Raw genomic sequence first — 23,243 nt, forward strand, 5'->3', positions numbered from 1 at the left:
GTTGCCCTCAGTTCTAGGTCACACAAGGTAGCCTGGGCCTCACAGCACAGCAGGATAGAGGTACCACTTTCAGGCCCGTCTGTAGGAGGAACAATTGCCAGGCCTGTGCATACTACCTGCCTGGCCTTCCCTGCCAGAGAGCACGCTGTATTCCCAAGCCTGCCTCTTTGCACGCACCACAGAGACTCATGCCTCATGATCAAGGTCTTACCTCCCAGGAACATGGCAGTAGAGATAGACTATACATCTCTACCCCTGGCTTACAGAGATGCCAGACCTCAGACACAAACCTGGCACTGTTTGTCTAAGATACCTGGTTGCCACTAACTGCCTCTGGGCAGGTAACAAAGCACTTGTAGCTTGGTTCTCCATGTCCCTGACCTTTGTCCCCTGGTTTGGCCAGCAGAGTAAGAGAAGGGGACCTCACTTATTTCTCCTCCACAGAAACCGATGTCGAGGACTTCCGTCAGTGTGTGAGGCTGTCACGAGAAATTTTTGCCCAGGAAGCCTTGGCTCCATTTCGGGGAAAAGAGCTGCAGCCCGGAAGCCACGTCCAGTCAGACAAAGAGATAGATGCCTTTGTGCGGGCAAAAGCAGACAGTGCTTACCACCCCTCGTGCACCTGTAAGATGGGCCGGTCCTCTGACCCCACTGCCGTGGTTGACGCGCAAACCAAGGTCATCGGCGTAGAAAACCTCAGGGTCGTTGATGCCTCCATCATGCCCAGCGTGGTCAGCGGCAACCTGAACGCTCCCACGGTAATGATTGCAGAGAAAGCAGCCGACATTATTAAGGGACACCCTGCACTTGAGGACAAGAATGTTCCTGTCTACAAGCCCCAGACTCTGGACACCCAGCGTTAAGACAGACAGCCATTGCCTGAGGACGACAGAGGAACTCAGGCCAAGCCAAGAGATCCAGCCAGTACAGCCCTGCCCTAGATATTTCTGAACCGGTATATAGACACTCGGGACCCAGATACCCCGACTCTTGGCTCAGACTTTCATGGTTTCTGAGGAAATGAGGTCATGGTAGGCAGTGAGGCAAGTCCCTTTTCCCAGTGTCTCTCTGATGCCCCTCCACAAAAAGCCTAGCAAGCAAGCTGGGGCCCTCCCCCTGGCTGCCTGCGGGTAGCAGGTGGGGTAGCTAACATGGTTTTCTTGTCTCCAGTTCAGAGCTCTGCTTCCAGGAAGGACTGGGATGATCCTTTCCCTGGTCTCCCACCTGAGGCCATTCCTGCAAAGTCAGGGTGGTTGAACTGGACTGGGCTCTCCAAGGAAGCTTTTGCTGAAGCCAAGAGGCAGGTAGCAGCTCAGCTGGGCTGGTTACCTGAGCTTATGTCCCCAATTAGAGGGACAGGCAGCAGCTAGAGGACGCCTCATCCCCCTCTGCACTTCTCTCCTGCCCTGATTTAAATCTGAAGAGCGAGGCACAGGGACGAGGGCTCAGGTGACTGCACAACTCAACGCCTACCACTCTGGCTCTCATGAAACCGTCCAGGTGAGAGGCTTGCAGGACGTTGTTCAAGAAAAGGCCATTTTGGCCTCACTGCCAAAGGTTTTATTGTTTAACCCTTACCACACAAAAGTGCAGGAGTATAGAGCCAGTCCCACATGCCAGTCACTACCTCATGCCAAGGACATGAGCCCACGAGGTCCTTTCATGGTGGCCCCAGAAATGGCCCAGGCACCAGAGCTACTTCTGCAGACAGGGCTGGCCGTTTCTTATTCTCTAGACGTGAGAACAGAGAGCATGGCACCAAGGCTGATGGAGAACAGCAAAGGACTTTGGAGTGAAAGATAAACCAGCTAGAATTCGAGTCTTGGGTCAGGGGAGCAGATACCAGCAGCATTTACAAGAGCTCTTTGATCTGGAAATTCCTCATAAATTTGGATGTAACCGGTAACTTAATTTTTGAGCCAAGCTGCCTCATTCCAACTGTTCTTATGAGAGAATGGGGGTCAGACGCATTGTAGGTTAGTTTTCCTGAAGATGTCCAAAGCCATCATCTGTAGTCGGGAAGAAAGGGATCGCTGTATAGAAATCACATGGCTGAGTGAAGAAGAGAGAGGAAATAGCAGGATTCCAGGGTCCCCTAGGGTTGACTGGCAGGAGCTGCCTTCTGGACTTCTGAGTCTGAGAAGACCCTTCAAAGGGTTCAAAAAACAAATTATAAACCAACACTTTTACTTTGAAAACAAGGTTGCCCTTATTTCATCTTACCTGCTTTGCCTTTTGTTTTTTGTTTTTTTGTTTTGTTTTTTCCTGTTCAAAAAGAAGATCAAGGAAATCCTAGGTCTGCCAAGAGATCCTCACAGGGCAGGTGTTAGACGGCCGTCATCCGTAGCATCTTTAGCAGCACAGGTGTCACCCCTGGGAGGGCCATGTTCTCCTCTCAGGCTCAGCGGCGTTTGAGAATAAGCGAAGATCAACCTGGCGTGCCCCTCAGTTGCAGTCGGGCCTTTCTCTCACTTCGGCATAGGGAGGCTGGCTTCACGTGCTGACATGATTTAGCCACATAAGGAAACGAGTTTCCCGAGACAAGAAGTCGATGTTACGTGCCCAGAACTCACAGATGGCGACATCGGGACAGAACATGAGGTTTGGAGGGATCCTCGCTGAAGCCCCGACAGCTATTCCAGGTTCCAGCCCAAACAGAACGGATGAACACGCAGGAGAGTCTTGCCTGCAGTGCTGAATCCACATGCTGGGGTTGTCTGGAAGTCCCAGTGCCACAAGGGAGACAGAGTGGTAGAATGGTGCAGTCCTGCTTCCGTTCTAAAGTGGGGTTCACACAGGCAGTTAAGACTGAGTCTCCTGGGGAAACTGGAAAGGCTTAGTTAAGTAGGCTCCTTGGCAAAGAGCCTGTAATACCCCAATCATGGAAGGCCACATGTTGCCAAAACCAGTACCTGCACACCTAGCAAGCATGTGCCCCAGGGTTGACCCCTAGCACCAAAAAGAACTGTGGGGAGCCCTGCTGTGTTGATGGGACTTGGGCCCACCTCACTGTTGGCCAAGTGTGTTCCTGACAGGGTCACAGATCATGGATGGAGACAGGGACAACTTGCCAGCATGACCAGACACAGTCATAGAAGCAGAAGGTGGGGACACTGTAACACATGAGCCCTGCCTCATTTCCATACATTCAAATAGATTCTTCTCACCCACCATACTACATCCCTCAGGCCCCAAGATTTTTCATATTTCCACTTATAAACTACCACAATATCAAACCTAATGCAAAGATTTTAATCTTCAAATTTGGAGGGGGGCGGGGAAAACATGACCTACCTCCTAGGCCCAAGCTGGTGACCTGCGAAGCCCCTGCTGGCTGGGCTGTTGTATATTCAACCACACTCTTCACCCTTGTTCTGAAATCAGAAGCCAGAGACCGAGCCTCTCCCTAGGTCTCCACTGCCCTCTGGGAAAGCACAGCTGGAGTGGGTTTTGTGAGAGGTGCCCATGATTTGGTGGTGTTTGTACAAGTAAACCAACACTCCATCCTCCCCAAGTAAAGGCAGAGCTGATAAAGATCGTAGATAGTAAAAAGCACACAGCACAAAATAGAGCCGATCTGGCTTAAGAGCTGGACCACTGTGAAGTGGGTAGTGCACCCCAGCTATGCTCTCTTCAAGTGGCTAGGGCTACACCCTCAACCTTCTAGAACTATGGAGCACAAGTCCACATACCTCACAGACCATCCCAAATGAGGTTCTTGCTGACGGTGAGCAGATCATAGTGACTTCCACCTTTTAATGTCATTAAAAGCAGGAGCTTAAACTAAAAGCAGCATTCCAAAGACCTCAATATCAGGGGGGGGTGGGGCAGGGTAGGAAAACCAAAAAGCAGAACTATTTAGTCTTAAAACTTCCTTAAAGGGGAGGAAAAAACCATGCTCTACAACTTCAAATTTTTCTTACAAAGAGAAATTTAATATTAAATGAGAGGTTGAACCAGGCTTAAAGCAGACATACCGGGAAGGACAGCCTGAAACGCCAGGCAGCGTTGACAGCTGACTTTGGGAACGATCACCCATTCCAGAACACACGTGAGTGTGATCTGCTGATGTTACGTCGCACAGTCAGACAGACAGACAGACACCCAGCACGACAGAGTCCAAGGTAAATGCTGATGGTAGTTTAGCCCTTTAGGAGAACAGCACTCTGCAGCTGGTGTGAAGTTACTATCGGTCTCGGAGACCAAGGGCGGAAAAAGCCGCCCGAAGCTCCCCCAGTAGAGCCAGCTGTGTGAGGAGAGCTCCCCATATGATGACATTATACAGAGTTTATTCTGAAGAACGTTTTGCATTTTAATAAAAAAAAAAAGGCTTTATGTCAGGAAATAGTCATTTACAAACCTTGAAGTGTTTTTGCCTGCATCTGGAGTAAGAATGTCTTCCGAAGAGGTTTGCGAGGTCTTTATAATAAAATTTATTTACAAAAAAAAAAATTGTTTCCACAGGTTGTCTGTGTACTAGTTAAAAATTTTGAACCCAAATTGCTACCTGTATTTTTGATTGCAGAGAATCCTTAGGAAAGTGATGGGATGAGATCTCATGATGCTGACAGGAAATCTTGACAGTTCTAACGATTCCAAAGCTAACTGTCCCCAGGTGTGCAGTCAGAGCGCTTGTGTTCTCGTGAAAACTTCAGCCCTTGCTCCGCTGTGTGTGACAGCTCTCAAAGAGAATCCTGCACAGCAGCTGTGAAAGGCGACAGGACTCCACAGACCACCTGCATTCACAGGACACCACGGTGCTCCCCTCTCCCCTCCTGTGGTATACCTCCTAGATCTTAAGCATCCTTGGGGATGTGAGCAGACGTGGGCAGCTCATCTGTGCAGCTCCACGTCAGAGACCCAGAAGCATCCTGCGTGGGCAACTGAGGGAGCCAGACCAGTGGATGCCACTGGGCCGAGTAGCCAGCTGGACCTGCTGCATAACTAACTGACCAGAGGGTTGTGAAAATAAAACCAAACCAAAGTCAACGGCAACCCATGTGGGTGGGAGGTGCACTATAAAATCATAGAACCCAAAGAAAAGACTGCAAATTAGTCAACTTGATATCTTACGGAAAGATAGGTTTATAGTAACTCAAAATATTTTAGAAAAAAGTTCTGAAGTGCCAAGTTCTTAGGAACTCAAAAGTTTATCCCCAAAGATTCTTTTACTGAACATGTGAGAATTGGCTCTAATTCTCCTAATTCTTTTTAGCCCAAGTAAAAATACTAATAATTTCTAGGTTTGGGTGGGAAACTACGATTGTTAGGACCCGTGGATATTGCTGCAGTTCAAATACGGTACGATAATTACAAAATATAGACCATCTCTTTACAAATACAAATTGTATATTACAAGTCATGTACAGTAAATCTATAATTTTTAAACAAACTAAACGTATCTAAGTTTTACCTGGTTTGCAAGTGCGGTACTCTTCCAGTTTACAGTTGCCCTTAATGTGACAGAACTGACCGTCTGAGTGATGGTCTCTTATGTAAACTGGCATCGCTTAACAAAACGATCCGGTCCCACTCCCCTTGTCGTGACCACTAGTGGCTGGGTTCTGATGTGTACCATTCAGAACAGCTCCACAGAAACCAGGAACCAGTGTGTTGGGGGAGGGGGCTCAGAAATGGATATGCCAGGCCCAGTGGGTGTCTGATATGCTAGACCAATGGTTGAGGTAATGACACAGGCGTGGTGACTGTCATCACCTTTAACCTCTCTCATGTCTGCAGGCAAAGGGGCATGGGCATGCACCCTGGATGGGAGACACCAACTCCTGGGCAGCCCTCTGGCCTCTGTGCAGGCCAGATATACTGTCTTCTGAGGCCGGGCCTGAGCATGTGACATAGCACATGCCAGGCCGCTCAGAACCTGCTCCTACCAGGTTTATGGCTTCCTTGAGGCATGAAATCACTTGTACAAAAGTCTAATTGAGCGTTTTTCTCCCAACTAGTGCCTAAACTTTCCTAATTATGAGGCACTTTATCCCTGGCCCTCCCGTGCCCGTCTCTGGCTGGAGCCAGCCTGCCCTCACTGGGCTACAAGGTGGTAATGCAAATCATCTCATCTGCCAGGTCCTCTTCCTCTCGCCCAGGGTCTGGCTCCTCGTCACTGTAGCCAGGACCAAAGTCCTGGAGCTCATAGTCCTGGCGGTGGGAGATGGGGCCCATGTCCCCATTGGCTCGAGGACACACACTGCCATTGAGCAGGGTGCTGGCAGCACTTTCCATCTCGTCTATGGTTAGGTCACAGGCATCGGCAATCTCATGTTTTGTCGCTGAGACAAATTTGGGGTCCCTCGCGTAGCGTCCCAAGCCTTCGGATATCAGGACCTGTATAGGAGATAGATCGATGGCATGAGGGAAGGTCTGCATCAGCTCTCAGTGCGCGGCATGCTCTGGGGACGCTGTCAGCCATGCTGCTAAACTTTATACACGATGCTAACCATAAATGAGCTCAGCTCTGTTGGTGTCGAAAGCTGAGTGGCTCCACAAGGCTGAGCAAGAGAGAAAGCACTGGGGACGTAGCACAGACTGGCACTGCAGGATGGGACTCTCTGGTGGGACTTGGCAGTGCCAGCTGGTTTTCACTCAGGCCTTAAATGCTGCCGAGAGGCCACCCTCGGGTGGCAAGGCTGCAGAGCCCACCACTGCCCCCTCCCCATGTGATCATGGCTCTGTTTCTGCTGCCACCTAAGATTTGTCCAGAGGTCAAAGGCCACCCATACTCACTGCCTCCACCAGGCTGTCTGCACTCCTCTGCTTGTCGCTGTTCTTGTTCCGGAAGCTGCTGGGGACAGTCAGACTAGCTGGCGTGAAAGTCCTATAGGAGATGTCGGGTTCATCTGTGTACCAGGAGCTTCGGTGTAGGGATGGCAGGCTGCCATTGACCTGGTCCATAGATTCTGAGCGGTCCACCTGGATCAAAGGGGTGTAGCATGGGCTCCAGTCTCGGTATGGAGGGGTTGCTGGAGGGGTGGCCCACGACCGGGTAGAGTGGCTCGGTGAGTACTTCTGGGCTTTACTGGAATCTAGGCCTGCAACGGCCATGATCTGAGCGGGAGAAGCAGAGAGAGGTCTGAGCCTTGGTCCCAGTCTGGCACATGGCAGCTGTGCAGAGATGCTTCTCAAAAACCTGGGGGAAGATGCCTGTGTAGCAGAGGCCACTCAGTGAGCTGGCCAGGGAACCAGGGATTAATAAAAGACTGGGATTCCGGGCTGGTGAGATGGCTCAGTGGGTAAGAGCACCCGACTGCTCTGAGTACCCGACTGCTCTTCCAAAGGTCCCGAGTTCAAATCCCAGCAACCACATGGTGGCTCACAACCATCCATAACGAGATCTGACTCCCTCTTCTGAAGACAGCTACAGTGTACTTACACATAATAAATAAATCTTTAAAAAAAAAGTTGCACTGTCATGCATTCATATATACGAATTGGCAGCCAAACTTCATAATGTGAAAGTGAAAAAAAAAAAAAAGACTGGGCTTCCTCTTTCTCCAAGCCATAGGGCCTTCTCTATGACTGAACTGTCAGTTACTAACTTACGTAACCACTTGGGGATGAGGAGGGAAGATGGATAAGCTGTGATGTGTGAACATACTACCCAGGCCTCTCCAGGCTTCAGTACTGAAGCACACTTCAGGGACTCTGGCTCATTCAGGACAACAACCATGTCTCTCGGCTCTAAGGCCTGCCATCCTGCAGTGAGTGTGCCCTGAAATGCCGGGCACAGTCACGATTCTCACATGTCCCTCATGGGAGAGCCACCTTGAGATGTCTGCTAATGCCGGTTTGCACTGACACTGTAGTTGTAGCCAAGGAATCCAGGACAACCCAGGCCAGTGGCTGAGGTAAGACTTGGGATTCTGCCCTGTGGGTCACAGGCCTCTTTTAGACCTCCTTGGCTGTCTGAGGTTTGGCATCGAGTGATCTGGGTTTCCAAAAAGTTTATCTTTCTTCCATGATGATACAGGCAAATGGGCTCAGTGGTTGAGCTCACTAATTTATCTTCCAGAGGACCCAGGTTCAATCCCCACTACCTACATGGGTAGTTTATAACCATCTGTAACTCCAGTTCTGGGGATCTGATGCCTTCTAAACCCCAAGAGCACCAGACATGCCTGTGGTGAACAGACACATATGCAGGCATGTAAAATAAAGTAACTCCAAAACAAATATTTTAAGTGCTGGCAGAGGTGACTAGAAAATCTGCAATGGCCACTGAGTACATATGGGTTAGAGCTTGGGGTCAGAACCTCACAGAGATCCAGATCTGCTGGCTGGCTGGCTGGCTGGCTGGGTGCAGGTTTCTGACATCTCCCTTCATCAATCAGCCCACACAGCTCTTCTGATGAGATAGTTCAGGAAATATAAAGACCGTATGTGTGGTGGTTTGGCCCAGAGGGTGGCATTATTAGGAGGCATGGTCTATTGGAGGAAGTGTGTCACTGTTGGGGTGGGCTTTGACAATCCTGTGCTCAGGCTCTGCTCACTGTGGAATGAGCACCTCCTCCTGACTGCCTTTGGATCAAGATGTAGAACTCTTGGCTCTTCCTACAGCACCATGTCTGCCTGTATGCTGCCACGCTTTCTGCCATGATGACAGTGGAATGAACCTCTGACACTATAAGCCAGCCTCAATTAAATGTTTTGCTTTCTAAGAGTATAGTTGTCATGGTCATGGTGTCTCGTCACAGCAACGAAATCCTAAGACAATATGTATGTATTCATACATATCTACACATATATATGTAATGCATGCATACCTCTATCCTTAAGCCCTGGTGAACAGGCTCAGTTGCCTTTCATGTGAGCATGTGGGCCCCCTTAACCCACTCTCATGGACAGAGGGTTCATGCACAAGAAGCTGCCCAAGTGGCTTGATGGTGGAACCACCTCTCTGAAGGAATAATTAGTAGCAGCAGCCATCAATGGGACTCTTATGAGTGTCTGTAATTGCCTTAACTCAGACTATACCAGTGTCCTCTGACAGGAAGCACGGATCCAAGGATGCCCGGTCCACCCTTTGCTGCATGTGCAACTCCAGCAGAATGGGCCCTGGGGGATCTACCAGGAAGGGCTGCTCAAGGATAAGCAGATTAGAAGGGGCAGGCTCTTTGCTTCCTCCATGTGTATCCCCAGGGGAGAGTGCATCCCAGGTGGGGCCAGAGCAGCTCACCTGCTGCTGCATCAGGTGCAGGGGCAGGGCAGCGCGGTGAGGCAGGGCAGGCGATGGAAGGACATCGTCTTGGCTGCTTTGCCTGCGCAGACACTCAAAGTTGAAGGAGGACCTCCGATGGGCTGCGGAGCAAAAGCACAGGATGCTGTAGTGATATAAATTCTGTCTGGACAATGTGTCCTGAGAGTCAAGACTACTTTCTGAGGCATTCAGCAAGGAGGCCAGGAAGAAGCAGGCCACATGCTTCATCCAAGAGAAACAATTACATAATGCCCCAACTAGGGATGGGAAGGCTAAAAGGAGCAAGCCAGCTGTGGGACGTTTCGATAAGGGAGCAATGAATCACTTCAAATGTTTGCTCTCAGGCAGCCCAGTGGAATCTGTGCTAAGTTACAAGCCCCGGAATGTATTGTAGAGATCCATTCTAGAATCGTAGACGCACCATGCTATCCTATCTCTGCCCTACAAACACTCTGCATCTTTCTGAGGTCCCCATATTTAAGCCTCTGTTTTCAAAATGAGGGATTCCGTCAACCAGCTTAACCGGGGAAAATAACCAAATTCTTTGCCTAGAAAGAACCCACCTTCCCTAGCCTAGATGTGAGTGTATCTAAGTACTTGCTGTGTGCTGACAGCAGTTGCAGATAGAGGCTCGCTGATGGTCCACAGCTTCTGGGTTTATAGTGTACCAGGCTTAGTGTTCTGGGATCCTTTGGCAAAGACAGCCGAGTCCTAGAAGCTTGTCCACCCTGTCGTGGGCCTCAGGGAGACTCCCTCCCCATCCCCGACCTGTGCTCTGCATTACTCCAACTGTACTTTCTGTACTGCTAGGCTTCTGCAAGCCCTCGGTTAGTGGATCCTCAGACACTGGACCAAAGAGGCCTCCCAGACACCCTGGACTTCACAAAAAGCCAGGTCCACGATGAAGAACAGGCCAAGCCTGGTCATTGGCTGGCCAGCAATGGCCAGTGGAGTGGAAACAGTCAGTACTGAGGGGTATGCCAGGGCCTCCCAGGTGAGCTGGTACTACTTATAAAGAGGACCACGCCTTGCCTGCTAACCAGTGCAACCACAGAAAACGGCCCTCTCGGTCGGCACAACCTCTAGACCCTAAGACCTAGGCAGGCCAGCTGTTTGGAATTGGAAGAAAAACAGCCCCTCCCATCCATTCAGGATCTACTGCTAAAATAAGCCCCGGGTCCCCTCATCCAGTGAGCTTTGCACTACAGCCTCTGTAAGACATAGCTCTTTCACTTATCTGCCCTTACCTACTCCCAATGGCTAAGCATACAGGCCAGTTTAGCCATGTTCCCCCTCGCCCAGGTCTGCAAACTGGACTGCCCTGGGACCAGGGCACTCAAGTGTCCCCTTGGCCATGTAGGTGTGGGATAAGTGAAGACACAGACCTGGAAGAGGGGTGGCAGGAACCAAAGGGCAAAGACCCCTGCTGGGCCTCACTTACACCTGTTTCGTTTGGTATCTATGGATTAAGGAAAGGCTTCATTTAGCAGCATGTGTTTGGGGCTAATTAAATATTAAGCACTCAAATGGATTTGACTAGACTCCCAGCAGGCCGTGGCAGCTGGGGTGGGGTATGGCCACCCATGTTCTTTCCTGTGTGCTCAGTCAGGCTCGGGAGCTCCTGTGTTTCGACTGTTCTTGGTTATTAAACAGAATCCTCAATTTAGCTTCTTTCCTCCGAAACACAAAAAATGGATATTCTTTACCATCATCAAACACCCATACTTGGCAAAGTTCAAATGCCCTTCTAGGGGTTGGCAGAGCCTTGGGGATGACCCTACAGGTACAGGAGAAAGGAGAGCCCCCATTTTGCTTTGGGCCAGGAAAGCACTGTCTATCCAGGTACTGGCTGGTCTTAGGAGTTACCAGCACTTCCCTGGTAACACACATCAATTATTAATCCAGGGTTAGGATGGGGACAGGCATGGTGCCCTCTGGGAGGCTCCACCCTAAACAAGAAAGCTGGCCTCACATGGTGGGGTAGGAGGTAGAAGACGTCTCCTCGGAGATCTCCGTGAATCATAGCCAGTGGGAGAGTCATCATCTTCTAAGAAGCCTTGGGGGTGGTGGTAGCCTCGGGGCCTCTCAAAGTCCATGGAGCTGCCTGGGTACCTGTTGTAGTAGTTGTAGTTTTGCCTGGCAGTTAGTGAGAGAAAACATGAGAAGGCACTTGTGAGGGTCTGGGCAAGAACACTTGACCTAACTCCTACAAGCCCTGTCTTATGAGTGGTGGAAACTTCCGGGTAGAAAACAAGGACCATCTCCGGAGATTGGAGCTGGAGGCTTGGAATAAGACACATGGCAGTCATTTTCATGCCTGGGACACCCTCAGGCCCGAAGCGAATGGTGATCACACAAAGCTTGTCAACTGGCTACCCTTTACTCGTCTCCTGGAGGCCTCTGTCCCAAGGAGCTGCCCTCTCCAAGTACCCGGCAGGACACGGAGCTTAGAGCATGCCATCAGTGTGCAGGCTCAGTACAATGTAAAAAGTGGGAGAGAGTGGTGAGTTCCACGGTTGGGTTCTTGTTTGAAGGGCATGATTCAGTTCCAAACAGGAGAGATGCGAAGGCTGGCCTGCTGCTGCTGTTAAAGTAGACTGAGACCAGCAGGGGTGGCTAGGACACCTGAGAGGGAGACCTGGGATGACAAGCCCCAGAGGTGGGGTGTACATAGGTCCATGTGGCTCCAAATCAGTGAATGTGGAAGTTGGGCGCTGGTGGGAGGTGGTGGAAAAGGGCCTGTCAGAGCACAGGTAAAGGTGAGGCTGTGTCTCAGGAGCCAGGCAAGGAGCCATAGCACCATTTCAACCTGGTGGCCCCAGCCTGATGAAAAAAGTGAGTCACGGGTCAGGAAGGATTGGGGTAGGTAATTTTGTCCTCCAGTACTGGCTGCAATGTGTCTTATGTTTAAAAAAGATTTATTTATTTATATATTATATATATGAGTGTTTTGTGAGCATATATGTGTGCTCTGTGCATGCAATGCCCATTGAGACCAGAAGAGGGCATCAGATCTCCCTGGAACTGGAGTTAAGTGATAGTTGTTAGCACCACGGGCCATGTGGGGGGCTACAAACAGAACCCAGGTCCTCTGGAAGTACGGCAAACACTCTTCATCCTTGAACCATATCTCCAGCCCTGTACAATGCCTATTTTAGCCAGCAGCATTCTTTCTGCAGGACAGAAGTTGGGGGAGGCACCTCTGCTTGAGGGAAGCTGTTCCTACCTCTTGTCCCCATACCTTCAGGAGGCCCTTTCATTGGCATAGGAAGCAGGAGTCACTGAGACTCCAGCCAGCATGCTATGCAAACATAGCTGAGGCTGGTGTTCCTATGTCAGTTAATAAGAACTCATCTCTCAGGCCAGGTGTAGTGGAGCACACCTTTAACCCCAGCACTTGAGATGAAGGCACACAGATCTCTGTGAGTTCTAGGCCAGCATGGTCTACAGAGTTCCAGGATATCCAGTGCTATGTAGAGAGGCCCTGCCTCGAAATACCCACCCCCTAAAACAATCTAACATCTGAGATGGCAGGGTCTGAAACCGTGGAAGTCCAGTTCCCAGGGCCAGAGCCTTTCTGAGGGCCCCCGGGGCCCAGGGTGAAATAAGGCAAACTTGAACTCCTGCCCTGATGTGTCAGAGGAATCCTGAGTGTGTGTGGCTCTCTGAGCCCTCAACAGGAGCAGAGTAGAGGACGGCTGGTCTTCTGAGCTCTGCCCAGGCTGAGCCCCTCACCTGCTCCAGGTGGGAGAGCTGTCGTCCTCACAGCACTCCTCGCTACTGAAATACTCCTGTTCCCCCAAGCAGCGGGGGTCTCGGAAGTAGCCGTGTATCTCAGGATCTTCACGGCAAATGGTTGGAAATTGCTCATCTCCTGACTCAGACCTGCAGTTGGGAAAGAGATCTGAGAGCTTGAGGAGGTGGCAGCTAGATCCTTCAGCCATGCCTCTGCAACAGCCTGTGTCCTCCCTCAGAGTGCCTCCATCTTCCTACGCATCCCTGCCCCGGGGCCATAAGACTACTCAGGCCCTGGCCAAAGTGCCCTGTGCCTGTGCCTCTGTGTGTGTGTGTGTGTGTACTTGTGGTCTCAGTACCTTGCCCAGTGCTAGGGCCAAACCACTGTGCCTAGAGACCTCGAGACATAGACACAGGTGTAATGTGAATAACAGAGCAAGGCAGACCTAGAGTCCTCCACTCTGAAGTCAGGGGACCCACGAAAAGTCCCTAGGTTCCCAGCTGTTTCACTTCCACTCCCCCACCCCAGCTCCAGCCAATGTGACTTCAGAACCTGGGACAGAGATCTCAGTCCTGCCCTATCAAATCGAGGCTGCTGAAGAAGTTCTGGCTTTTCTGCCACTAGAGAGGTGTTCCTGGAAATTTTTTCCACAGGCTTCCCTGCCCTATGTCGGAACACTATTTCCATGAAATGCCCTGCCTTCTGGCCTCAAGCCCCAGGAGGCCCAGAGGGCTCAGTGACATCGACTAAGAGCAACTCATTTGTTCACTCCTCAGACCAAGAACCTCCTGGTCTTACTTGAAGCAATGATCCTGAAGCCCTTTCCTCTTGCCCCCAGGAAAGTGACCATTCCACCCATAAGGAAGTCTAGTTAACACATGTACATGAGATTATCCCATCACACGCGCGCACGCACGCACGCACGCACGCACGCACGCACGCACGCACGCACGCACACACATTAACCAGAGGGATCTGGGGCCTGGTTTTCAGGATGTCTGGGCTGTGCTTCTCCTAAGTCCACGTGAGAATCTGGACCCCTAAAGCAGCTTAGGCCTCCCCAGCTATACAGGGGCAGGGAAAGTGGACAGACTGGTGGGCCCCAGTTTTCCTTTGTGAGAAATAAGTGGGAACTGCCCATTCATGAATGCAAAGCTCTGGCATTTCGAGAACAAATGCTTTGATGGCTTGGCACTGAGCAAATGTAGTGGGTAACAGGACAGCACAGTTTCCAGACAAAGACAGAAGCGGCAAGCACCTACCTAATGTAAGTCTCGTAATAGCGGGTTCTATCCAGGGAAGGCATACCATGGGAAGGAGGGAGAAGAAGAGTTAGACATTCCCAAAAGCATTAGACGCGCAGATACCAGCCTGTCTTCTGGAGCGGGGGCAGGCAAACCAGAGTTTGCTGGCCAGCTATGGTCTACTATCTGTTTTCGTGTGGCCCACGATCTAGGTAGGGATTTTCCATTTATAAAGGGCAGAAAACAAAGTAAAAAGCAGCGAACCCTTTTGCCCTTTCTAGCCCTACAAAGTCCAAATTCCAGTGCTACACGCACAGCTCTATGGGAACCCAACTGCTTCGTTTCTTAAGAATGTACCCTGGCCCCTAGCAAACACATAAGTGGAGGCTCACAGTCAGCAGCTATTGGATGGATCACAGGGTCCCCAGTGGAGGAGCTAGAGAAAGTACCCAAGGAGCTAAAGGGGTCTCCAACCCTATAGGTGGAACAACAATATGAACTAACCAGTACCCCCCGGAGCTCGTGTCTCTAGCTGCATATGTATCAGAAGATGGCCTAGTTGGCCATCAGTGAAAAGAGAGGCCCATTGGTCTTGCAAACTTTATATGCTTTAGTACAGGGGAAAGCCAGGGCCAAAAAGTGGGAGTGGGTGGGTGGGAGGTCAGTGGGGGGGGCTTGGGGGACTTATGGGGTAGCATTGGAAATGTAAATGAAGAAAATACCTAATTAATAAAAAATAAAAATAAATAAATTAAAAAAAGAATGCTCCCTGGCTATGTTCACCCTGCCATGGCAAACCTGGGGAGTTTTGCAAGAGAGACTGAATGGTCCCCAAAACTAAAATACTGGCCCTTTACAGAAGACATTCACCAACCCCTGTCCCAAAGAATGTTACCATAACTGAGGGAGGTGGATTTTGTGGCTGCTGTTGTTTTAAGAGAACACCCCATGCAGAAGGTGGGTAGTGGGTGACCCCTTATGTGGTAGGTCCCTCACACGGGCTACATACAGAGAGGCCAAGAGGCAAGTGGCTCTCAAGTTCAAATACAAATGTCTCCAGGGAGTTACCATGGGCCAGAGCACAGGGCAGAAGACTGGCCCTGCGGAGCGGGTGTGACAAGGGCAGACAACAGCATCACCCTTTCCAAGGTTACCTTTTAATACTGGACCTTCTTTGAAGCTCTCGATCATGCTTGCAGGAGTAATGCCCATTTTCAGACACATGCTCAAGGTTCCCAATGCTGGGCGGCTTTCCGTGGGCAGCTTTGGACATATTGGCATTATTGAGATTGGCATTTGTTGAGGTGGGAGCTTGCTTCCCTATGGAATTATGGTTATGATGGTTATGACACCCCGAATTTCCTGCTGGAGGAAACAGCGGTTTCTCAGTATCACTTGCAGGTGGCATTGAAGGCCTTTGGACATGCAGGGGACGGTGGGTGGTATTGGTCTGCTGAAGGGAATCTCTCCTATCACTATTAACATGATTGACATGGTTTCCAAGCAGGGCACCATTTCTCTGCAAAATAATGGGAGACAACACCAGGTAATTTAACAACTATTTGATGCAGGCTTAGCTACGTTAGGTCATTTTTTTTTTTCTCTACATGAAACACAAACTCTAGGGCACGCTCCAGAGGATCCCTGAGAGACAACCTGAGCCTCTCTTTCAGTGGTCAGGTGGACAGACTCGTGTGGCAGTGGGCCCACCTGAAATGAGGAAGGTTACCAAGTCCTGAGCTGGGGCGCAAGCTCTCTGCTGCCCCTTGGGTATGTTCTTCCAGGCGCTCCAAGATGAGGTGACTTAAGCCCAGCTGGCTTGGTGGGTAGCCCCAAGGTAGGGTACTTGACATTTTCTCTGAGCTGGGAGGCTGAGGGCTGGCTGGCAGATCAAAGAACTGCTGGAGCAGAAGGAAGGCAGCGTGGACAGCTGCTAGAAAGACCCAGAATGTTCCTGGACTCTGTGGTCAGTGGGCTGTGGCTGAGCTGAGAAGCTGACAGCTGGGGACCGGGGAAAGCTCAGGAAAGAGGCTGGTCTGGCCCACAAGAGGTACTGGTGAACAGAGAGGTCCCAGGGTGGAGTGGGGCAGGATGTGCAAGCCTCTCTAGCCCCTGCCCCTGGTTTGTATTGTCCACACTCCTCTGCGGATCAGAACCACCCTAACCAAAGCCCCACCCGCCCCACTATCTCCATGTGGCCAGTGAGGCGCTAGGCGTGGAATAATTACTTTGAATACATCTTCTTCTTCTGGTTTGGAGTCTTCTGGCTCGTCATCTTGCAAGTCACAGGATATAGCCCGTCGGATTTCTGGCCCAATGTCATGCAGGGTCCTTAATCCCGCCTAGGTCAATGAAAATGGCAGAACAGGTTAGATATCGAGGAGGCCTGGTCCAGCCTGATGGAGCAGTAGGAGGGGAAGCTTTCTCCAAAGGCCAATCCAAGGAAGTACTGACTAACTGTAACTGTGACCTAGGCCGTTAGGGATGGGGTGTCAGTAGGTCCCAGTGGAGCTACGTTGGGCCCATTAAGGCTTGTGATCAAGTAACTTCCCCTAGAAATGCCCCACTCAACAGCATATGACCTGGCTATCAGCACTAGGAATGGTCACAGCTAACAGTGTATGCCCCTGACTAGCTCTTCAGGAAGGCTGCTTGCAGAGAAGCATATCCTGAGTCCCAAACAGGGCAAGGAATATCAGCTAGTTGTTCCTAAAAAGAACGAGGGGACGAGAACTGCCTGGCTGCATGGAGGATGAGCTGGCTTAGGAGCAGAGAAACGAGCAGCCATTGGGGCCGCTGACTCACTGGAAAGCATGGAACAGGTGGGTGACATCATACATTGCAGTCACCAGCACACTCAGGTCACAAGGAAACAGATCAACAGTCACACAGGCTGAGGCTGCTGTGCAGTGGAGCCACTCCAGCCCTTGGGGGGGGGGGGGTCCTTGGCCTATATATCCCATACACACTGAGGACCTGCTAGCAGAGGGGGCGGGATTCTGAAACCACACAGACTGATGAGGTCTTGCTACCATCTACAGGCAGTACAAGACCCACGGGTGACAGCTCTCTGGACTTCCCCATAGACCCTCTCTGCTGGCCTTCCTTAGCCCAAGGGGTCAGTCATGATGGGCCTGGGAAAGTCTGCATCATCCACACCTCTGTCGGGGAAACCATGTGAACGGCCTGTAAACAGGGTAAAGGGAGTCACAAGCTCTGAGAAAATTGAGTTTTCAGCATTAATTTGAAGAAGGTCAAGATGCTGACTTCAGACTAACAGGGGTTTCATCCTTCTCCACAGTCGCTCTGGGGTCTTAGGTTCTACCTCCGGTATGCAGGCAGCAAATAGTAACCCCTACAAGCTAGCAGGGAGCCAAAGACACTGCCTGGACAAGCAGCTTGTGCTCCAACCTCAGGGCCGTTTACAGAAGACAGTCGTGGAGGGCTGGGTCCCTGGGCAGAGAGCACTTTCCTGGCCTTTCTTCTCAGCGCCACACAGAAGTTGAGTAGCTTTGAGAAGGACTGAGATAAAGAGCAGTGCTCACACCTGAGACACTGTGGTGGGACAGATGCTTGGAAAAGGGAAAGGGAGGGAGCAAGGGAAGAGGGGAGGGAAGGAGAGAGGAGGTGAGCAGAGTGGGGCTAAGCCGAGCTAGAACCCCTGGTGTCAAAATACTCAAAGCTGGTCATCTGCAAACATCGGTGGTGACAAAGGTTAATTCAAAATGTAAGGTTGTCCAGAGACTTCTCAAGCGGCCCTTTATAACAACAGCTGCATCCGCAAGAACATCTGGTTCATTAGGTGGTTCTGCAAAAAGGCTGGTTTGTTCCGAACCCTTCTGTGATTGGACACCAGCAGGTCCTTCTGTTTCATGAATTGTAGGGACAAAGGTCAAGCTAGGGAATCGAAGCTTTATGGGTCTTACCTAGGAATGTTAGGCAAAGGAACCTTAGTTCCTGGGAGAGGGGACAAACACACATTCCCAACTAAAAATGGCATGAAGCTTAAGCATGGTACCCCACACTTATTATGTAACCACAGAAGGTGGTAAAGACAGTCTTCTAGCATACATATCAATGTACAGGAAGGGAAAGAGGCATATCCCAGCATATCCCAGGGTCCCAAACAGTTCATGGCGTGCCAAAAAAAGCTACTTCCTGCTGCCCTTCTAACCACAAATACACTCGTGTTTTTGGAAGTTTGTTCTCTCTCTCTCTCTCTCTCTCTCTCTCTCTCTCTCTCTCTCTCTCTCTCTCTCTCTCTCTCTCTCTCTCAGATTCTTATGTCCAGCACATTTTCTAGGTCTGCAACAGGCCCACCTCTATTCCTCAGAAATACCATGAAGGCAGCTCCAGGGGTGTGTTGGTAGAAGGTCTTACTCAGTTCAGCTGCGGGCATGTGGAGTACGGCCATACATACCCACTCATTCAGTCTCTAGAGTGCAATTCTCAAGACACAAGAAGAGTGGTGAGAGTCCCTTGTCTGACTTTTCGAGAGAGGTCTATTACGTATTTGAGATTCGGATAAGACACAATGCTTGAAACCCCTGCTTCTGTTTCCATAAAATAAACATGGGTTATATTCATTCTCTTTGACACTCCCAGGTACACTGTGCACATCAACGCAGATGGATTCTCAAGACATAGGGCCAGGAACATTTGCCAGTTTAAATAACAGTCTTGCTCTCATTTAACTGACTGGACTAGGTATCATTAAAAGAAATAGAAAACTATTTATTTGGATAATTTTTAACATCATCCTTCGTTGATGAGTTGACATTTCACTGAAATACACATGTAACAGTTGCATAATGAAAACAGAAACTGTCTCCAGCACACCTTCAGAGTTACACGAGATTAGGATTTCGTTGACAGGAATGGGGAGTAAACAGACAGGACAGAAGGTTCGTTTGCAACATAAATCATGGAGAGGGTTGACAGGTGGCTTGGGGTACCACTTCCCCAAACAGATAATGACAACATATTTATTAAAGAGACAGGAGGAGAGAAGGCAACACTCTTCCCAGATGTGAAAGCAGAGGGTTTTGAACTCATGATCCTAGTTCGCAAAGCGCACCTGGTAAGAGTGGGGCTGACTCGCTCTCTTGCGTGGGACCTGGGGGCAGGGGACCGACACACAGGTTCCCAGCTAGAATTGAAATGGAGCATAAGCACAGCACCCTGAATTTATTACATATCACAAAACACGAGAATGAAAATTATTCTAGCACACATATCAAGCTAAAAGGTAGCTTAGGCTGTTCCAAACCCCCAGAGGCACAGAATCCAGTGTTCCAGAATACAGACAACTATCTTAAACCCTCAGAGAAATTACTTACAACACTAAAAAAAAAAAGTATTTTTCTTGAAGAAAACATTACAGTCAGTAAAATTTTCTAGTCTTTCATATTTTATATATCTATCTCTATCAGCAAAAATATTGTTTTAATTTGAAATGTGGTCATTAGCACTTAATCCACACATAGCCATATAAAGTCATTCCATTAACATCACAGTAGAGTTATAGTTTTGAATAAACACAGAATTGCTATAAAATATAAACATTATTGACTTGTTTTAAGATGTCCAATCTTACAAAATATTAAACAGGATTAAGCCTAGTTTCTGGTTGACTTTAAAATGCTAGCTGTTATCATAAATATTTGTTTAAAAAAAGAAATGTTGGCATTTTGCCTGTAGACTGCTCCTTTAAGTTTTAGACACCATTTAATTGGAATTTTATAGATATTTACTCTACTTAATGATTAAGTCACCAAAAATATATTCTCTCTCAACATCTCTGAAGCAACAGCATAAAGTGACGCTCTGCTGTGGAGCAGAAATGCCCATTTCCCTTCCTGGCTCACCCTCAGGGTGGGGTGCTGTCTGTCTGGATGCATTTGAAAAGCATTTGCTGCCTGCTTCCCCAGACTAGCTCCCTGTGTCAGGCCAGCCATCTGCCAACTCTCACTCCACAGCATGCATACACAAACACCCAGAGACCCACCCCAGACCTACGCTGTAGCAGTGGAGGACAGAGAGGCAAGTCTCCAGGCGGCCCTGGGAGAGACCCTCCATCTTCACGGAGTGGGTGCCAGGGCTTCAGACTCCTGCCAAAGAACGTTACCGTGGCACAGCCTGCTCCTCAACCCAGACACGCCTCATTTAACCAAAGCTGGCTCTATGCAGTCACCTCACTATTGACAAGTTCTGGTTAATTTTAGGGGGGAGGGGCAGGACTTGGCCCACACTCAATTACAAAGAACAGTTTTAGACTAGCTGTTAGAAGATGGGAGATTAAATCCTGAAAGAATGAACAGGCTTGTCTATGTGCCGTCCCCCGCCTCCTCTGCACATGGGCACACCCCTTATTCTACCACTGCCTTCCTCCAGGAGAAATGTCATGGTGTGGCCTTTGTTATCCATTGTGAACAGTTCTCGTGTTAGATATAAAGGGTTAGAATCATGGCTATGACACTCCATTACTCATGTACAGCGAGCCCTCCTCTCCTTGACGAGTCATCAGACCATGAGTTACTGAGGGCCAGCGCTGGGCTGTACAAATCATATGTGCCACCACATTCTGAAAGCTAAAGGGGTTATTTAATAGCGCTATCTAAGCAACCTATGACTGCAAAGAACAGAGAGGCCACTTGCAGTTCCACATTATTTTGGTGGGGACTAAACCAGGGCCTCAGGCATGCTAAGCACGGACCACTGGGCCACACTACCAACCCTTCCATCTTATTCCACTCTGATTCCTGGTTTAACATCAGAATCAGAGACGTTTTTGAACAGTTCCTAAAAATGCAGACAGCATTATATAAAATTCAGACTCCAAAATTTTAGGCTCCTTTGGCAGAATCATATTCCTGTCATTTTGAGCCTACATACTGAGGAGGGATGAGCCAAGACGATATGTAATAGGTTACATTATATTCCAGAACTAGTTAAAACCTCAGCTAGAAGCCTTGTTTTTCCCAATCTGCAGGGAGAGGGTGGTAACCAAGTCTCAAGCACACATTCATTCAAGGTTATCCTTCTAACGTAGGCAAGCAATTATATCACCTCCACTGCGTGGACTTGACGAATGCTCCGGCAGCACCGCACACACCCTCACTCTCACCATTACATCACCCCCAAACATAGGCGTGATGAATGGTTCCTAATCGTTACACACACACCCTGATTCTCACCTGTGCTATGCAGAGGTGGTAGAGATTCAAACACATTTCTAACACTCACTGACTCTAACCATTGCTCTTCCAGGTCACCACAGGCAGTGAAGTCCACACCACCTGACCCTTGGCCTCAATTAGGAAGGTGTGTGGGCTGCACAGGCTGAGGAGGAGCAGAAGCAGCCCACCAAGGAGTGCTCCAGCTACATGGGAGCCTCCTGGGCACAGATGGAAACTATGAGGCTCCAACATCTTCTGCCTTTAAGGGGGAACTTTGGGTCATCTCCCCAGAGTGATGTTTCAAGATGTGGTTCATGGACCTCAAGGCATCCTGGGACTCCTTCAGGGGTCCCTGGGGGTCGTGTAAGAGTGGATGTCCTTGGCCTTGTATATTCTCACTCTCTGAGTGTGCAGCAAGGTTTCCAAGGCCGAATGACAGGGTTGTCACCACCCCCTGGCCTCTTTGTGCTTACATATTCTTGTGTTTATAAAATTAATCAGCTTTGAGTTATAAGACAGTAAATATTGATATATAAGGGCTCTTGATAAACTTTAAGACTAGGAAAGTCCCTAGGATTGAAATGTTTGAGAACTGCCAACCAATCTGTCCCCTACCCAGCAGCACAGCTGTGGTCTCCTGTTAATGCTCAGCTCTTCTGACCCTCCTACATGTCTCCACCTCTGTCCACCATGTGGCTTCTCTGAGCTAGCCTTTGCCTCTTCCTCTCAAGTTCCAGTATGGTGGGCATGCTCTAGCATGGCTTCTTGACCTCAACACTGCATCATGAATGGTCTCCTTACTGTCCCAGAGTCAACTTTCTCAGGCCTAAGACCTAACCAAGGAGAGTAAGGTCACCCAGGTATCCACTCACCTGGGAACCCTAAGCTTTACTTACCAAGCCCTTTCCTATAGATAATGGAGCCGTGCTATGATAGGCAATTGAGGGACACTGGGTGAATATTAGTAAAGAACATGCGACCATAAGAGTCTGCGGCTATGACATTACTTGCGCTAACTTTTTCATTAAGGACTTTGGGACATAAAAATGACTCCTCTCAGTACAGACCAACCTCCCTTCTTCAGAAAGCCGGTCCGGTCATCCCGTGGACTAATTCTGAATTGGGTCATACCATGACCTTCGATTCTGATAAGAATCTACTTCCCACCCTACTGTGGCTTCCCTGTGACAGATGGATGCTGGTCTCTGTCACATTTGACCCAGGAGCTAAAAGTTTAGCACCGCAGATTCAGATGCTGGGTACCGGGTTTGCTGTACCCATCGTTGAAGATTTTAAACGTGAAACCCAACTAGTTTCTTCCATCTTCCTCTCTGCCACAGGCTTGTTCTTCTGCCAGAGCTCTGAGGAAATTTCCCCCGGTGTGTGAAAGCTGGGGGAAGTCCTCTCTGATGCTTGGCTGTCTTCCCTAAAGTAGCCTTGGCTGCAACACAGCCAGGCCCAAGGGATTGTAGGGATCCCTTAAATCAGGCTTGTAAGCAAGTTAACATTTTCCAACGTCTATAGGTTTAGGTGATACATGGAGAAAGGCCTGTACAGCCCTACCCATTAGAACTACACGAGGTCTAGAAACAGAAGTGATATCAAGGCCGGGGTAGGGAAGGTGGGGGCAGGGAAGCTTCTTGGCTAAGAGACAGTCCTTTTATTTATTTATTTATTTATTTATTTATTTATTTATTTATTTATTTAAATCCATGTCTGTAAGGCTAACCATTCGCCCTCTCAGGGTGATGTATCAGTTCTCTGTCGATTCTGATACAGTGGCTTACCCAGGTACTGCCCATCATCTCTGAGGTAATCTCAGAGGCCTGCCGGGATAAGAGTTAGCCCAGTGATTGCTAAAACATGGAGAAATGGGG

General features: G+C 49.4%; 2 protein-coding genes across 28 annotated transcripts in view; one reads left to right on the top strand and one right to left on the bottom strand.

Annotated features, from left to right (window-relative positions):
* The window catches only part of Chdh (choline dehydrogenase), a 31,568-nt gene extending 27,127 nt beyond the window's left edge, over nucleotides 1-4,441 (top strand). For 3 of the 4 annotated variants that reach the window (NM_001136240.1, NM_172264.2, NM_175343.5), the window contains exon 8: nucleotides 445-4,439. In NM_001136240.1, the coding sequence (NP_001129712.1) occupies nucleotides 445-863 (419 nt within the window). In that variant the 3' untranslated portion in view covers nucleotides 864-4,439. Of the gene's footprint in view, nucleotides 1-444 lie in introns of all 4 variants that reach the window. The other variant, XR_383160.4, reaches the window with a different exon arrangement.
* The window catches only part of Cacna1d (calcium channel, voltage-dependent, L type, alpha 1D subunit), a 451,216-nt gene continuing 431,886 nt past the window's right edge, over nucleotides 3,914-23,243 (bottom strand). For 19 of the 24 annotated variants that reach the window (NM_028981.3, NM_001083616.2, NM_001302637.1 and 16 more), the window contains 8 exons: nucleotides 16,417-16,530; nucleotides 15,343-15,707; nucleotides 14,207-14,233; nucleotides 12,944-13,093; nucleotides 11,181-11,344; nucleotides 9,188-9,309; nucleotides 6,739-7,059; nucleotides 3,914-6,339 (listed from right to left, as the gene is read on the bottom strand). In NM_028981.3, coding sequence (NP_083257.2) covers nucleotides 6,046-6,339; nucleotides 6,739-7,059; nucleotides 9,188-9,309; nucleotides 11,181-11,344; nucleotides 12,944-13,093; nucleotides 14,207-14,233; nucleotides 15,343-15,707; nucleotides 16,417-16,530 — 1,557 coding nt within the window. In that variant the 3' untranslated portion in view covers nucleotides 3,914-6,045. Of the gene's footprint in view, nucleotides 6,340-6,738; nucleotides 7,060-9,187; nucleotides 9,310-11,180; nucleotides 11,345-12,943; nucleotides 13,094-14,206; nucleotides 14,234-15,342; nucleotides 15,708-16,416; nucleotides 16,531-18,413 lie in introns of those variants that run through there. The other 5 variants (XM_017315809.2, XM_006518480.2, XR_001781092.2 and 2 more) reach the window with 4 other exon arrangements.

Source organism: Mus musculus, chromosome 14 (assembly GCF_000001635.26).
Source record: "Mus musculus strain C57BL/6J chromosome 14, GRCm38.p6 C57BL/6J".
In the NCBI taxonomy this organism is placed as follows: Eukaryota; Metazoa; Chordata; class Mammalia; order Rodentia; family Muridae; genus Mus; species Mus musculus.